The sequence below is a fragment of the Homalodisca vitripennis genome, chromosome 8, assembly GCF_021130785.1.
Source record: "Homalodisca vitripennis isolate AUS2020 chromosome 8, UT_GWSS_2.1, whole genome shotgun sequence".
NCBI classification, from domain to species: Eukaryota; Metazoa; Arthropoda; class Insecta; order Hemiptera; family Cicadellidae; genus Homalodisca; species Homalodisca vitripennis.
The window spans coordinates 17,020,551-17,039,574 of NC_060214.1; the positions used below are offsets into that span (position 1 = coordinate 17,020,551).

Sequence of the window (19,024 nt, forward strand, 5' to 3'; positions counted from 1 at the left end):
CTTCGTCTACTTGTCTGGCGGTCAATTATAACCTTGTCAAGCAAATTTGTTGTATTGATGTTAGTTTGGTTATTTAAACGCATACGTGACAGATACGGCCAAATACAAAATAATTGAATCGTAAAAAGTGAGGGCTCTGTGGTGTAATGGTAGCACATTCACTCGGCAAGTGAGAGATCCGGGTTCGAGTCCCGGCGGAGCAAGTACTTTTTGTGATTCAATGTTTATTGAAATTTTATATATATATATATATATATATATATATATATATATATAAAACCCAAGTATAAGTATATAAGTATCTTTTATGATACTTATATAAAAGAAAACCGGTCACGAGAGGGGAGACAGCGAAATTATTTACTGCCCTCCGCTTATTCTCACATATACCTTGAAGTGGCACTGTTCACATTCTATTTTATGTTATGATGCAGTAACACGTCTAGCATCAGCATCAGTGTATGTAAGTACGGCGATGAGACAGTACGTGCCAACGTATATCAGTAACCGGGGGTTCCGTAACTCAGTGAAGAAACTAAACTCTCAGAAAGAAATAGTGACTCCATTAAAACAAGCTGTAAGTAGCAGACGTTTTCAATCAATGAATTTATCAAAGCTCTAATCAAACATTTTGTTCAAACTTAATGGAGTTTCGTGTTGTGCATTTAATAAATCAACAATCACGCTAAAATGGTAGCTGAAAGTCACGGAATGTGTTCCCACATGCATGTGCTGACATGTCGTAATGCAGTTGAAAATGTTTTCTGTAAAGCTTGGAAATGTTGAGTGGAAAGATCGCAACAAATTTTTCTTCTATTGAGACATCTGGGTATCATTGACGTCAATGGTAATCAATGGTTCAGAGAGAAGTAGAGGAATTAAATGACACTAAAATGGCCAATCACTAATAGGAGTAAAAACTTATACAAGTTACAGAGAGGATTTATCCAAGAGAAGACACCCCGGACTTTGGATAATAAGCGCAAAAAAGAGCATAATTTTGGATAATATTAGCAAATGAGAGTGCTACATTGATAAAAAAGGCAACAACACATTTTTACCATTTTGAACATCTTACATTTGAAAGGTAGAGGTTTTTGTTATGAACCAAATAAAAACGAAGAACGGGCCACTGCTCCAAACACTAGAGACGGCAAACTATTGACTTTATTGGTTTTACAAAAATTTGAAATGGAGTTGCAAAAGACATCAAGGTCACATATGTGAGTATGTTATGATGGTTAATCTGAACAAATAATAATAATGATGATGAAAACAAAAACTATCTCTTTTTAGTAATGCGATTGACTATCTATTTAAAAAAAAATACTACTTCCAGTTTTTTTCTAAAACAGTAGTATTTCTTATGACAGTTTGTTTAATATCGAATGGTATAAATGCTTCTCGCCATAAGTAATAAGTTGTCACTAATTGCTATCTTTACAATGTACCAATGTCTGAAATATTTCTGAGAACTCCAAGAAGTACACAGTAGTGATTTATTTGTGTTCCAATTATTGCCCTACACAATGTGAAGGTCTTTATCAAGCTGAATCCTTGTTGGTTTCGTCTGTGCCTTAATTAAAAATCAAACATATCACACAAACATTGTACATCATTAAGTAATTTCTAGATTGTAAGTCTGTAATCACTTACTGAGTAAAACTTTAAAGATTTAGTTTATGTCAAATGCTCTGCTCGGAAAACCCTTAAAATTATGGACGATTCGATAGATTCTTCGTGATGTTCGAGTCTTTCTTGGTGCCACATTCAAAATTGTGAAATTTGAAAATTAATTGTCAACGCTTAGTTTATTTTTGGCAAAATATAAGCACCGAATTCTCTTATTTTACCTTCTTTAATCACCATTATGGGAATTTTTGGGCCCGTATATTTTAGTGCACAAAATACAGACGCAATTCATTTCACCTATACAATCGTTGATGTTCAGTTTTTATCCTTGCGAGACTGATCACAACCGTTCACAATACAATAACCGGCGGCTTCCCAACTCCACTACGAGATTAAATTTCAAGAACGCCAATAACTGTTTAAGGAATGCCAATAAAGGCTCGCACCTCTTGAGCGGCATCAATAATAGCTCCAGGGTGTGCCAAGGACTGCCGATATATGATTTAACCTCACCAATGACGTTTATATGAATACCTTGTGTCTTACTTGTAATGTTAATGACGTGGAAAGAACATATCTTTAGCGAGGAAATTCAGCAATAACGCAACGTCTTATCGTGGTAATGAACACAATCGTATGAACCATGTGTCGTATCTCTATACCTGACTATTCTATGCCTGACTACCATTGGTGCTAGCTCCAGTCATCCTGGACCCTGGCTTGTTTGCTTGAGTGTGATCATAATAATAAATAACAAATATCTTATCTTATTGTTTATTGCCGTTAAACAATTCACGTAATGTATAGCATCCGCACTTTCATCTTAATTCTAAGCTGTCTAGAGCACTAAACTAAATTTAATATAACATTTAACTGGTTAACATTTAACTCATTTCACTAGGATACCAGGATTACAGCACTAGGCCCTTAGGATCATATCAATAAGCTACCAGGATACAGCACTAGGCACTCAGGATCGTATCACTAGGCTACTAGGATTACAGTATTAGGCAATCAGGATCATACCACTGGGCTAACAGGATTACAACAATATGCCATCAGGATAATATCACTAAACTATCACATCGCTACGATACCAGGGTTACAGTACTAGGCTACTAGGATTAGGATTAGGCAATCAGGATCATATCACTAAACTATCAGGATAACAGCACTATGTAATCAGGATAATATCACATGGCTACCAGGATACAGCACTAGGCAATCAGCATCATACTAGGCTACCAGGATACAGCAGTGGGCAATCAGCATCATACACTAGGCTACCAGGATACAGCACTAGTCAATCAGGACCATATACTAGGCTACCAGGATACAGCACTAGTCAATCAGCATCATATACTAGGCTACCAGGATACAGCACTAGGCAATCAGCATCATATACTAGGCTACCAGGATACAGCACTAGTCAATCAGCATCATATACTAGGCTACCAGGATACAGCACTAGGCAATCAGCATCGTATTCAAGGCTACCAGGATACAGCACTAGGCAATCAGCATCATATACTAGGCTACCAGGAGTATATCACTAGGCAATAAGGACCACATTACTAGGCCCCAATGATTACAGTAGCAGGCAAACAGGTCTACAGAAATGTTTTCGCCTTACGTGATATGGTCTTTTTAATCAGTGAGTGATAAATTTGTGATTAGATATGGTAGTTTCTAAGCTGTTTTTAACAAGTCTTAATCAATAAAATATATAGTTTTGTTGCACCCGTTTTATATCAGCCGCTAAGTGCCAGTGGCGGTCAGGGAATAGACCAAGCGGGTAAGCACCTAGCAGTGGTGGGGATACTGCGAGAGGGCGGCATCACAGCGGTGGAGGGGTATTTACCCCACCCTGCGTGAACTAAAATCGCTCAGTGTCTTTTTGTACCCACATGTACGGTGTAAACTAAACAGTTGAATTAGTTTTTTCTGGTTTTTAGTATTAAGTAAAGAACAGGGATTTAGCAATAGCAATTGTTGCAGTGGACGAGGTGTGATTTATGTTGTTACAACTTCAGTATAACTAATCTCTTGTTTACTAAATTTTGTCAAAACCCATTGATACAACATTCTGTACATCTTTCACTGTCTCTTGTAACGTTTTTTGTAATGTAACACAGACCTGTGAAACACGAAAAACTGCTGTTTTCACTCAGAAATATAATCTCCAATTCATGTTCTTGTTTTGAGGGTGACATATAATATTGAATCCAAGTTCTTGTTCTTAGTTTAGGGTGACCAGTAATCCTGAATTCGTGTTCTTATTTTGAAGGTGACATACAATCTTGATTTCTTGTTCTTGTTCTGAGGGGCGATATAATCTTGAATTCATGTTCTTGTTTTAGGGGACCTATAATATTGAATTCATGTTCTTATTTTGTGGGTAACCTATAATCTTGAATTCGCGTTCTTGTTTTCATGGGGACCACAAATCTAGAATAAGTGGGTGATAAGAGAGTGATCTACATTTTGAATTCATGTCCTTCTAATTATGACTGATGTTGCATAAATTCAATTTAATAATAAATTTTACTTTCATTTTTCACGCTATATCCACTTTGGAGATTATACCAAAACTTGGGAGAAATCTGAACAAACAGTTTTATTTAAAAACAGCTGGAATAAATAAAAAAAACGCAAAACAAATATTTCGATTCTTATAGATAGGTGTTCATTGATTTTATCAGAAAGGCACTCTCATTTCAAGTGCACTAGTGTTAAAAGGTTGGCACCACTGCTCCACAGTCCCAACAATTACGGCACTAACCTCCGTTTGTTTACAAACGTGCCGCCCGGAAAGCCATGTTTAGGTAATTGGATGTAAGTGGAGGCCAAACTGTTGTCATTACAACTGAAAACTTTCCATTTCTCTGGAGAGTAAGGCACAAAACATAGCGGCCTTTCGTTGCCGCTTGGCGATTTGTTTCATGATCAGTCAACTTTGAGTTGATTGTATTCTATTCTTGCTTCCATCCGTTTTCTGTAATCATCTATAATATTGCTCTTTTTAAGTTCACAGTCTATATAAAACAAAAATATATAACTGTTACTTTACATGTTAAATGTTCTTCTGAACTGTTATAACAGTTTAGTTCATTAACAGTTAGTGTCTAACGTACTGTTACTGAGATTATGCTCGGTAACAGTTACAGAGTAACAGTTAACGAAATAACGCTCATCTCGAATGAAAGGGATATGTTTATGTTCTCGTTCTTGTTGTGATGTAGAAGCGATATGTTAATGTTCACAACACAATATACTGTTATTTCACGGTGAAGATTACATTTATAAGCACTCGATACCATCGGCGCTGATACTACTGTGATTCAACGATGTGTTGATAAAATTACAAATGATAAAAGCCTTTATCTGAAATACAATTGTTAAAGCCGTCTCACTACAGTTTGAAGAACCTGTTAGTCACTAAGCAATCTTTTCAACAATGCGAAAATCACGATATCTGACCATCTCACAGCACACAAGGCGTGTCAAGAGGATAGGGCATCCCAGATGATGTTTGACTCACACTAAAGTGGATCTCGACATATTTGCTGATCGAAACCTGGAAAATCACAAATACTTTATTTTTTCAATCTTTGTAGGTAGATTTCTGATCTATCTATTGCAATGTGTAAATGTAAACGAATCTATTTATCATAATGGCTGCAATTTGAAAAAATCTTTACGAAACTTCATAGGTGAATGGCAAGTTCAAGTTCGTTGTTGAAGCCAATCCCACACCCAACAACCCATGCATATTGGTTGATTTTCAAGAAATTCTGCCAATTCAAATTACTCTCATGACTGGACATAATCTTAAAAACATTTTAAAATTTTCGTCATTGACCCTGAGAACATAAAATCACTCTCCATAAAATGATTTGTAAAGTGTGATACCTCCATCTGACGTGACACGAAGATACAATATCGATCATATTTTATCACTGATTCGAACCAGCGTATGATATAGGAATGTTTCTTAAGTTACATTTCACTTGGATCACTTCATTAGCCAGCTCTATTTTGGTGGTTGTCGTTTATATTTATGAACGTAAGTAGATAGTAATATGGGGTTCCTGGCGCACTTTCGGAGCCAACCGAAAAGCAATGTAAAATACTGTTCAATGTACCATAAAGGAAGCTGAGAAATAACACAGCAAATCTCAATGAAAAATTAACCGAATCTACAGTCGTTCGTCTCCAAAAGCGATCGGTACATTACTATCTACTCTGTGGAATGAAAAATTAACCGAATCTGAGCTTCTACTTTCTTAAGCTGTGCTTTGTAAAATGTTGTCAAATCTGCTACGAATAAAGGATTTATCTTAATAAAATTTAATCAATTTAAAACATTTTTACTAAAAACATACTGTACTTTAATAAAAAACTTTTCTACTAAATAAACAACATGAACTCACCAAGCTCTCTTCAGTTTCTAGCATTTCAAAAACTTACAAAGAAAGACAATTTTAACGAGTTCAACGAATTACCAAAACATTTTAAAGAACAGTTGATACTTTCCTTAAATGATACAGAATTCAAAGAACTTGTAAAGTCTTTTGCAGAAAAAACGTCTAATGGAGTGTTTTACTATCGGCAAAAAACTAAAAAAGTAAGGGATTACATATTTAATATAATTACGAAAGATATTGAAAAGAAAGTAAAAAATAAACAAACAGAGAGTTTTCATCGTTTTTTTTATGACATTTTTCCCATATTATACGTTCTTTCAAGATAATCAAGACTTAATTGATGAATTTCTTAGGAATTTTTGTGAGTATCAAGATTTATCAACACAATTCATTAAAGAGCATTATAGAATTTTTCTTATAGAATATAGCCACATTTTGTGTGAAACAAAAGGTATTACTGTAGATAATATTCCATGTGATTCCTATGAAGAAAGACACCAACTATGGTTATCAAAACAGTACTATGACGTGGGGAGGGACTGCAAGTTTTAGAGTTAAGACTTTATTCTACAAAGTTAATTGTTATAATTTCTTTATCTTTAATAGTCTTCTTTCCAGTAACAATCAAGTGTAATTTTTCATTTTTGTTTAATTCTTTAATCTTTTTCTCATCCAAAACAGTCAAAAATCTGTTCGGCAAGTGTACTTTACAATCTTCCAACTCGGCAATTATTGTAAACCCGAATTTATCTTTCATTTTCTCCAAATTCAAGATTCTATGTTTCTTCCTTTCTTCCAATTCATTTAACTTCTTATACTCTTTAAACTTACATTCTCCAATATCATTTAACTCTTTCAAGAACTCCATTTAAATAGAAAAAATTCAAAGTCAAAAAGTGCAAAACCATTTCTCGGTCGACCTTTTCTCCTCCCTCTGTCTCTTTCTCTCTCCCTCTCTTTTTATTCCTATGACACGATCACTTCTGCCGTTTATAGGCTAGGATCTATATTCAGGCTAGAGAGAGAGAGAGAAGAGCGAGATACGGATAGAGAAATGGTTCCGGAATACGATCTGAATACTTCTGAACTTGGTGTTTCTCCGCTATGGCCACTCGCATTGAAACAGTTCAGAAGTAAACTTCCTAACCGACCAAACCGAATTCGCGGACATATATACTCAGCAACACAATACAACAGCCCATCGAGAAGTAAAAATTTAAGAAATTAATTTAAAATATAATTTGAAAATTACAAGTAACAAAATGTACGCATATTTAAAATAGGTAAAATTATCTAACATTTTGAAAAAGAAAATGTTATAATAGTAAACGGGAACACAATTTTTATTCTTAAAAGCAAATCTGCATTACCGACATTTTAGTTCCGAAAGATTGCGCTGTGTGTATCAATGACAGTCGAGGTGTGCTACTACCAACGAATTATAATAATGGAACGCGCTCTGGGCCGGAGAAACTGAGCCGAAATCCTGGGCTGCGTTCCGAGCCTGCAGGCGCTGGAAATGGGCAAGAACTAACTCCGTCCATATGGCAGGCATTATAGTAATGATCTTACATAATTTTAAAACGCCTTCTAGACTTAATACAATTGTTAAATACTAAAATTTATTTATTATTACAAATGTTAGTAGCTGCTTTTTACCGTGGATTTTTATTTTTAGTTAAAAAAAACTGATTTTTGTACAATATCAAAATAACTGAGATTTTGACTTTTATTTTTCTTTCAAAGTCGGAAACAAAGATTACAGGCATTAAAATATTTCCCAGGTGAAAAAAAACAACTTTTTATTGACAGTATTTTATTTCAAATTAAACTACATAAAATTTACAAGCATGACATTCTTAATTTACGTGTTAGAAAATAAAATTATTTTGACCAATTTTTGCCTTATTTCTAAGTTGGATTTTTTTATAATGTCAAAAGTTTTCTGTTTTTTCGATGTAACGAGATATTATTTAAAAAAATAGTTTAGTCCCAGTTTTAATTAAAAATAACTCGTGGCTTCCAGTAAATTCGTCAATTTAGAAGTGGTCGCATTTGTTTGAGATAACTAGAGCAAATAACAATATTTTACAATTTTCAATGCCGTACATCATCACTTGATCTACTTAATTTACCCTTAGATTTAAAATCAATAAACAGTTAATGTGTTCTAAGATCAGCATCATTGGCATGGAGTACAGAACTCGGTGAGTTCTTGCCCACTTTAAGCGCCTGCAAATCCATGGATACACCAGTAACGCACAGCTGTGTGCGACCGGAAAACACAACATGTGGCTTATGGGCAGTGCGCGTTCCAGTAGTATAGTTCGTTGGCTACTACAGACCGACCATCACGATAATCGCTTCGCCTGCGTCATATCCGTAGTGATATCACGCCGTGAGAGGCGCAATCGTTGGTTTACAAGCACCATTTAGTTAAATAAATTTTTCTATCTAAATGGAGCGCGATAAAATATCATGTCCGTTCTGCAAAATAGAAATTTTAAGAAAAAACTATGATCGCCATTATAATTCTAAAAGTCATGAAAAAAACAAGCAAATTTACAATAATGAACTAAATTATTTAAGACAGTGGGCTAGAGAAAATAAAATTGCCGATCACGAAAACATGTTTAATATTGAGAAATTACGTGAATTAAAGAGAAATTTCAAAGTTGAAAAGAAAAATCTCGACCTATTTAATGATGAAAAACTTCATTCAATAGCTGAAAAGTTGGCTATCGGTACTAACGATAAAACCAAGTCTGAAATGATCGAAGAAATTGATAAAACTCTTAAAGTAAAATCCGAAAATATCATTGATGTAGAAGTTTTATCCTCAATACACGGTCTTTTCAAGCAATACATTTTAACAAACTTGAACGACAATTCCATGTCAATTTACAAATATCTTTCAATTATGCGGTCAGAAATTAAAAGTTTAATCGAGAAATTTCAAGAAAATGTTAAAAATATGAAGGGCTATCTCTCTTTGGAATGTGAATACGAACGAACTTTAGTGAATGGTGAACCGCAAACATGTCTAATGTATTTTACTATCAAAGCAGACGAAATCTTTGACGTAAACGACTTTATTACTAAGCAATTTAATAAATTAACACATCGAGAACAAACGAATAATCCAAATAAAGGTTCCGGATGGACATTTAAAAGTTGTAAACAACTAGTTTTGAGCCTTAACAAACACGAAATGATGAATGCAGGATCATACATCGATTTACCAAAGAATATCAAAGATAAAAAAGCTTGTATAAATATAAAAAATAGAGATGATTTTTGCTTTATTTACTCAATAAGATGTGCTATTGAAAAACCAGAAAGAGACTGTGAACGTGTAAAGCAATACGAAAAATTTGTGAATGACGAAATATTTTCAGGTTTTGAGTATCCAATGTCTCTGAAAGATATACAAATATTTGAAAAACGAAGCTACAATTCCAAGTATAAGTATCCAACAATGTCTATCAATGTCTACAGTTTTGATGAAAATATTAACATTGTTCCGTTACAAATTTCTGAAAAATATGACGCTGAAACAAACATTGATTTATTGTATGTTAAACAAGATGATAAATCTCATTATGTTTTGATAACCGATTTAAATAAGCTTGTTTCTTCGCAGTTGTCTAAACATAAAGAAAGAAAATTTTTGTGTAGAAGATGTTTAAGCCATTTTTACAAATCTGGAGATTTAACAGATCATTTAGAAATTTGTAAAAATCATGAAGTTTGTAAGCCAATTATGCCATTTCCAGGTCAAACAACTAAATTTACTAATTATCAAAAGAAATTTAACCATCCGTACGTAATTTATATGGACTTTGAGAGCATATTAGAAAAAATTCCGACATGCAAGAACAATCCACAAAGATCGACTACAACCAAGATTCAGAGGCACATTCCTTATGGTTTTACTCTATATTTAGTGTCGAATGTGACCAATCGCATGTACAAACCGATATGTTATCGTGCCAAAAATGAAGAAGATTTGAAAAACGTCCCGACAAAATTGTTTGAAGAACTCAATAAATTATCGAAATACATAGCGAAAAAATATAATTCTAAGAACATGAAACCTATGAAATTGACAGAAGAAGAAGAAATTTCGTATCAAAATTCAAACGTTTGTCATATCTGTGAATGGTCTGCTTATGATGTTGGGTCAATTCAGTATGGTTTTACTCCTGATAGTTGGAAAGATAAGAGTTATAATAAAGTGAGAGATCATTGTCATTTAACCGGCAAGTTTCGAGGCGCAGCTCATGCATGTTGCAATCTAAATTTGAAATTTCCTCAGAATATTCCCGTTTTCTGCCACAATATGTCAAATTACGATACTCATTTGTACATAAAAGAATTGGCTAAACAATATGGAAATGTTGTTTTGATTGCAAACACCGATGAAAAATATATAAATTATTCTGTAAATTCTGGATATGGCTATGAATTCGAAGGTGATAAGCCAAGAAAATTCATCAAGTTTTCGTTTGTAGACACGTTCAGATTCATGGCCTCGTCTATAGAAAAGTTAGCTAAAAATCTAAAGAGAGAAGACTTCAAACATACAAATCATTTTATACAAGATGGACTGAATGAGATAATAGAAAGACAGCCAAATGACGACGACGAGATTTTTAAAATTCTATCTGGAAAAGGAATATTTCCCTATGAATTTATCGACAGTATTGAAAAACTTGATTACACAGAAGAATTGAGAATTCAAGATTTCTATTCACTTTTGACAGATGAGAGCATATCTGAGAAAGATTTTCAACACTACTTGAGCGTTTGGAACAAATTAAAAGAGAAAAATCTTGGAAATTACTCTGATTTGTACAATATCCAAGATGTATTATTGCTTGCTGATATATTTGAAAATTTCAGAAATATTTGCTTAAATTGCTATAAACTTGATCCAGCACATTATCTAACAGCTCCAAGCCTCGCATGGGATGGTATGTTAAAATTAACGAAGATAGAATTACAGTTAATTAGTGAATATAATATGTATTTGATGATCGAAAAAGGTATTCGCGGAGGCATTTCTCAATGTATTAAACGATATGTTAAAGCAAATAACAAATATTTGAAAGATTTTGATAAGACAAAGCCCGAAAACTATCTGTTGTACGTCGATGCAAACAACCTTTATGGGTATGGCCTCATGCAAAATTTACCATATGGCGATATCAAGTGGATGGATCCTAAAACGTATACAACAGCAGAATGGCAAGAAACAATTTTGGAACTCACTGGCGACGAAGATTATGGCTATATTCTTGAAGTCGATCTAGGATATCCAACAAATTTACACGAACATCACAAGGATTTACCTCTTGCTCCAGAACATTTTAAAAACAAACTTTGCACAACTCTACTGGATAAAACTGAATACGTTGTTCATTCGAGAAATTTGAAGTTCTATTTGGAACAAGGTATGATTTTGAAACGTGTGAATAGAGTTATCGCATTCGATCAGAAGCCTTTTATGAAAGATTACATTGATTTTAACACAAACATGAGAACCAAAGCTACAAGTGACTTCGAAAAGGACTTTTTTAAGCTGATGAACAACTCAGTTTTTGGAAAAAGTATGGAAAATGTGCGAAATAGATGTGATATCAAACTAGGAAATGAAGAATTTTCAATTAAACAAGCCAAGAAAACAAACTTCAAATGCTTTAATATCTTTGACGACAACTGTATAGCGAGTCACATGTACAAACACAAGGTTAAATTTAACAAACCGATCTACATAGGATTTTCAGTTCTCGACCTCTCAAAACTGCTAATGTACGAGTTTTATTACAACAAATTAAAGAAGTTTGATCCAGATTTGAATCTTTGTTACATGGATACAGACAGTTATTTTCTAGAATTGAAACGAGATCCTTTTAAAATTATTAAAGAAAATATAGATGACTTTGATACAAGTGATTATCCAAAAGATCATGAATGTTTCACTACTAAAAATAAGAAGGTAATAGGGAAATTCAAAGATGAGTTAAATAGCGAAGTTTTAGAAGAATTTTGTGGTTTAAGGTCTAAGATGTACTCGTACAAATATCTAGATAAAAACCCAGTTAGGTGTAAAGGAATTAAGAGAAGCGTTGTAAATAAAACAATAAATATCGAAAACTTGAAGAGATGTTTGTTCGAAGATAAAGAAGAATTTAGGGAGATGACAGTCATCAAAAGTTATAAACATGAGTTGTACACTGTTACCATAAACAAGCTGGCACTGAACGCTAAAGATGATAAGAGAATTGTCCTAGAAAATAAGATCGATACAGTACCGTATGGCTATAAAAATGAAGCAAAATCTGATATATTAGACGAATTAAATAAACTTGGAAACTTTGATATGTAAATGGAAGATGATTTAATTCACTGTCACAAGTGTAAAAAGAAAACGAAAAATATAGATTCAAAAATCGTTCAAACTCAAAATGGATTGTATAGAATTGCTGCAAAATGTTCAAAATGTAAGACAAACAAGAGTAAGTTTATAAAGAATCCTTATGAAAAACAAGTAAAGAAAGAATCTAAGAATAAGGAAGAAATCGAGATTGAAGCTAGAGAAATTCATGCACCAGTACGAAAAAAGTTTAAAAAGAGAAAAATTATAACATTAGGAATTGACGATTTATGGGCAGCAGATTTAGTTATAATGTCTAACTATTCAGATCAAAATGATGGATTTAAGTATATGTTAAATGTTATTGATACTTTCTCAAAATATGCTTGGTCAAGAGCTATCAAAAGAAAAAACGGCAAGGATGTTTCAAAAGCTTTCGAAGATATAGTAAAAGATGCCATAAGGATCAATCACAAACCTCCAAACCTACTTCATACAGATAAGGGTTTAGAGTTTAAAAATAAAGAATTTAACGAAGTTTTGAGGAAATACAACATTAAGATTTATCATACTGAAAACGAAGAGAAATCAAGTATCGTAGAGAGATATAACAGAACTCAAAACGAAAGGATGAAAGTTATTTTTGAGATTAATAAAAACTTTAAATGGATCGATATTCTTCAAGAAATCGTAAAGAAATATAACGATACTGTTCATAGCACAATCAAAATGAAACCGAAAGACGTAGATAAGGATGCAGAAAAGGAGTTATTAGAGACCGTTTTCAAGTATGTTCCACCTGAAATTCACACGAAAACTAAATTTAAAGTCAATGATCATGTAAGAATTGTTAGTAAAAAACAAACATTTTCGAACAAATATAAGAACAATTGGTCAAGAGAAATCTTTGTGATTTATCAAATTAATAACACAGATCCTGTAACTTATAGTATAAAAGATTTAAATAATGAAGAAATAACCGGAAAGTTTTATGAATATGAATTGAAGAAGTCAAAACTGTAATATAAATTTTCTATATATAAATGGCGCATCAAAAGAAATGTACAAAGTGCAAAGAATTTAAAGATTTAAATGAATTTTATAAAGATAAAAATAGGAAAGATGGAATGCATTATAATTGCAAAGATTGTGAAAGGGAATATCATAAAGAATTATATGATAAAATAGAAAAATTAACTTTGGAAGATAAAGAATGTCTTAAATGTAAAGAAACTAAAAAAATTTCAGAGTTTAATAGTGATCACTATAGTAGAGATAAGAAAGACTCATATTGTAAAGATTGTGTAAAGAAGAATCACCATAGATTATATTATGAAGATACTCAATGTGAATGTGGAAGAACTATAAAATGGTTAAATAATTATCAAAAACATTTACAAACAAAATATCATAATTCAAGAGTTTAACATTTTCATCGTGTAATAATTTTTTCTATATAAATGGAGTCTCAAAAGAAATGTACAAAGTGTCAAGAAGAGAATAGAAAAGACTGTTATTGTAAGGAATTATACGATAAAATGAACAAATTAACTTTAGAAGAGAAAAAGTGTTACTTTTGTAAAGAAATTAAAAATATTTCTGAATTTAATAACTGGCAGTATAGTAAAGATAGAAAAGATGCTTTTTGCAAAGATTGTGCTAAAAACATTTTCAGCGAAAGTTATAAAAACGAAATGCCTTGTGAATATGAAAAAAAAATTCTACGATGGTTACCTAGTTATGCTAAACATTTACAAACAAAATATAATAAATCGAGAGTTTTTAGTAAAATTTAGAAACATTTTCATCGTGTAATTTAGATATTCTATAAATCAGTCGAGATTCTGCCATATTTGTAGTAAAATGATTTCCGTTGTATAAAATATTCAAAGATTCTTTCATTTGGTTATACAGATTGATAGAATTTGGTTCGTCATCAATGAACAAAATCTCTAATTCAGGATAATTTATTTTTAGATGTTTTAATCGGTTTGGTATTTCTCGTTTCTGAGCTCTGATAACGTAATAAGGCCATTCCCACATGTGATTCTTCTTAATTAACACAAAAACATGGTGTTTTTTCTTATCAAAATCTTTACATACCATATCTCTCTTCATTAATTCCATTCGCAATTCTTGATTCTCTATTTTCAATGATTTCATTTCATCTTTAATTTGTAACTGTTTTATTTCATCTTTTAACTGCTTATTTTCGTTTTCAAGTTTGTACTCGCCATATTTTCTAATACTCGGTAAAACTTCTTCTAAAACCCAATTTTGAAATAATTCTGCAATCTTCATTTTAGATTTCAGTATTAAAGAATATATGCCCGGTTCATTAATAAAAATAGTGTTTTTTTGAAAGTTTGAAGGTAAGAACGATTCGTTCCCCCCTTCTGAATCTATGTTATCGAAGCTTTTTTTATATTTTTCTTTAACGTGATCTCTAATCGCTTTCATCGTATTTTTAAATTCCAATATTTCTGCAATATCTTTTGCTTTAAACCAAAATTCATTATTATCATCGACAATTGTAAAGATATGTTTGTTTTCAAATCTAAGTTGATTATTGAGTAGGTCTACAACTGACTCCATTTAGATAGAAAAGAAATTTAACTAGTAATTTTTATTTCGAGAATAAAATCCAGATTCATTAATGAAAATAGTGTCAGGATGAAGATTTTGAAAGGGTCTATGGCATAGACTCTTGTAATTTATATATTTAAAGGCTATTTTCTCGTCATTATCAATATTATTTATGATAGCTTGTCTAGTATTTTCATATTCTAATACTTCTGCAACATCTTTAGCTTTAAACCAGATTACATTGTTTTAGTCTACAATCGTTACAATGTCTTTGTTATTGAATGTAGGTCTACAACTGACTCCATTTAACTAGTAATTTTTATTTTTGAGAATAAAGCCCAGATTCATTAATGAAAACAGTGTTTTTTTTGAAAGTTTGAAGGCCGGGGCGAATCACCCCTACCTTCAGAATGTATGTTTTCGAAGCTTTTTTTATATTTTGGGGGTCCATTTTATTCCTTTTTCAATCTTAAATATATTGTTGTTTTACTCTCATTATTTAATAAATTTCCCTCAGAGTCTTGTATAGTTAGAACGATTTTTTGAATTCTTTTAATATTTTTTCTAATTGGAATATAATCGATTTCATTTGGTTTTTCACTGATTTTTGATCCATAAGCAACATTTGGAAAGAAAGTGTACAAAATTTCCGATTCTTTGTGAAGATGTTCGGTATGATTTTCAAAACTAGGTTCAACGAGATTACAATGTACTTCAATTACATCGAACGGTCTAAATTTTGGCGTTTTATTTCCTAAATATACCTGATTTGGCTCAATAGTTTCTTGAACAAACCCTAATAAATCTACTATAATTGCTGAAAACATTATTCTTACTGGTGATTTTATTTGAATTTTATTAGAGAGATAATTTTTTTGCATTTCAAACTTGTTTTCGTCAAAGTTTAAAGATTTATCTGATTGTTTGAATGTTTTCAGATAATTTTTAAGGGAATTTTTAATTTGATCGAAAGTATAATATCCTTTGTTTAAACCATAATATTTTGTTATGTTCTTCTCACTAAATCCTATACAATAAGGAGAACTTTCACTAATATTTATTACAAAATTGTCAGAATAAAAACCGCTTAAACCGATAAAATAATTTGATTCTTCCTCTAAGTGTATAGGATGTTCCAAGTTTAAAACTAATTTAGAGCTTTCTGAAGTCAACTTGAACAGCTTCATTTTCGCAAGCGTTGCTTCAAGATGAAAATCTTCTATTTAAATGGAGAAATTTTTAAAGCAAAAAGATCAGATAAAACTTCAAACGTTTGAAGAAAATAAGAAAGATCAACCAATCAGATTGTTAATTGTTGGTTCAAGTGGATGTGGAAAAACAACTTTATTATTGAATTTTATCTACAATAGGTTGATTCCTTATTCCAATTTGTATGTTTTTAGTAAATCTTTAGAACAAGACGCCTATAAAAAATTACAAGAAAGATTTGAAAATATTGAGAAAAACTTAAACAAAAAAAATATCACATTTTTATAATGCTTCCGAGGACATAGTTCCATTAAGCGAATGTAAACCGAATTCTTTAATCGTTTTTGATGATTGTACTTTGGAAAATCAAGACGTTATCAAGGAATATTTCGTAATGTCTCGTCACAAAAACATATCTTGTATCTATCTTTCCCAATGCTTTTCAAAGGTTGATAAACAAGTTATTAGAAATAATTTGAATATGTTGTGTGTTTTTAAGCAAGATGATCACTATTCGAGAAAAATTTACAACAATTATGTGGGATCTGATATGAGTTTTAACCACTTTATTGAGTTATGTGATAAAATTTGGAAGGAAGACTACGGATTTTTAACTATTAATCTAACTTTGAAGCCTAAAAATGGTAAATATCTGAATAAATTTTCTAATATAAATGCTGCTCAGTGGTCTCGATAAAATATTTGTTACAATTATTTTTACATTATCTTTACTTTTTATTTACATTATGAAAATAACAGAAAAACGGTAAATCTGTTCACGTTCCACGTTGTACGTTCCACGTTTTCACGTTTCGTGTTCACGTTCCACGTTTCGTGTTCACGTTCTCGTTCACGTTTTACGTTCCACGTTCTCGTTCACGTTCTCGTTCACGTTTTACGTTCCACGTTTTACGTTCCACGTTCACGTTTTTACGTTCCACGTTCACGTTTCACGTTCGTGTTTCACGTTCATGTTTCACGTTCATGTTTCACGTTCGTGTTTACGTTTCACGTTCATGTTTTACGTTCGTGTTTACGTTTCACGTTCGTGTTTCACGTTCGTGTTTCACGTTCGTGTTTCACGTTCGCGTTCACGTTCTCGTTCACGTTCTCGTTCACGTTTTACGTTCCACGTTCACGTTTTACGTTCCACGTTCACGTTTTTTACGTTCCACGTTCACGTTTTTACGTTCCACGTTCACGTTTTTACGTTCCACGTTTCAAAATTTTCCTAAATAAATGGCGAACGTAACTTCTGAAGAAGCGAAAAAACTTGATCAAATCGAAAAGAAATTAATCAAAGAATTTAAAGAACAGATTCGAATGGATGAAGAAGAACAAGAACTTATTCAAAAAATCAATCAACCTGTAACTTCTGCAATTAAAAATGTTGAAGGTAAAATTGAAAACGTTTTAAGCGATAATCAAAATTTGATGAATTTGGTTCCAGTTGTACGACAATTTGCTGATATTTCGATACCAGAATCTGAGTTTGAATTGCCAAAATTACCATCTTCAACACCATTTAGACCTAGAATCATTGAAGACTCTACCATAGTTGAACCAATAAGTCCTGGAACAACGGATATAATAATTGGTGAAATTGGTAAAAAATTTCTTCCTAGAGCAAAGGATGATAAATTTGGTTTGTATTGGGATAAAAAAAAGAAAAGTTTTATGATTGGAAATTTGCCCGTGAATTTTGAGCATAATGATATCATTATTAATGAAAAAACATATGAAGGAACTCAAGGTTTATGGAGATTATTAACAGGCACTGATGTTCCAAAAGACGGTTTATATTCTGAAGAAGACTTGAAAAAGTATACTGAAATTTTATGGAAATCTGATTCAATTTACAAAAATAATGATCCATCAACTAAGAAACCAAAGTCAAGTAAAGGTAAAAAATATCTCAATTTGATTAAACCAATTTGGGAAAAAAGAATCGAAGGATCAGGTGTGAGAAAATACAGTGATAATAAGATTGAATACAGATATATCGACGATTTGACAAAACTCGATGGAATTATTAATTATATTTATGCTCAAGAAAAGGCTGGAAACAACAATTTTTTGAACGAAAAGAAAGCGATTAAAGATTTTATTTCGAACAAACTTGATGAAATGATTGAAAAACCTGATGGAATTAAATATTTAAAACGAGTTTTGCCGGCAATAAGTTCATCTATGATTGAGGGTAGTGGACTTTTGAATGATTTTATCAACAATTTACCTTTTGAATTACACGTACCAACTTATCAGTATCTGGGGCCCGGCACAAAACTCGAAAAAAGACTAAAAAGAGGAGATACTGGTATAAATAAATTAGATCAAGCTGCTATGGAACACGATATTTTTTATGCAAAACATAGAGACACAAATTCCAGACATATAGCAGATAAAGTTTTGCAAGATAAAGCAATGGATAGATTTTTATCAAAAGATGCTAGTTTAGGTGAAAGATTTGTTGCGCTTCCAACAGCTGGAGCAATGTTTTTGAAGAGAAAACTAGGAATGGGAATCGAAGAGAACTTGAAATTTTAACTATATAAATGGAGGTGAATGTAAATTTCAGCAAAAATCAGAAAGAAAAAATAAAATCCGCTTTTAAGAAGAAAATACCCGTTAGTATTCACTTTAAAATAGATCAACTAAAAAATGGCGAAGATAAGATATTTTTAACAAATAGACAATACAATAAACTCGAAAAACATAAGAAAAACAATAAAGGAACCAGAATAGAATTTTCTTATAATCAGTTGGAAGAACTTAAAAATGGTGGACTTTT

General features: G+C 32.0%; 1 protein-coding gene across 1 annotated transcript in view; it reads left to right on the forward strand.

Moving 5' to 3' along the window:
* Positions 1-475: 475 nt before the first annotated feature.
* The window catches only part of LOC124368037, a 131,252-nt gene continuing 112,703 nt past the window's right edge, over positions 476-19,024 (forward strand). Inside the window, 2 exon segments of the mRNA XM_046825310.1 lie at positions 476-577; positions 2,854-3,145. Coding sequence (XP_046681266.1) covers positions 476-577; positions 2,854-3,145 — 394 coding nt within the window.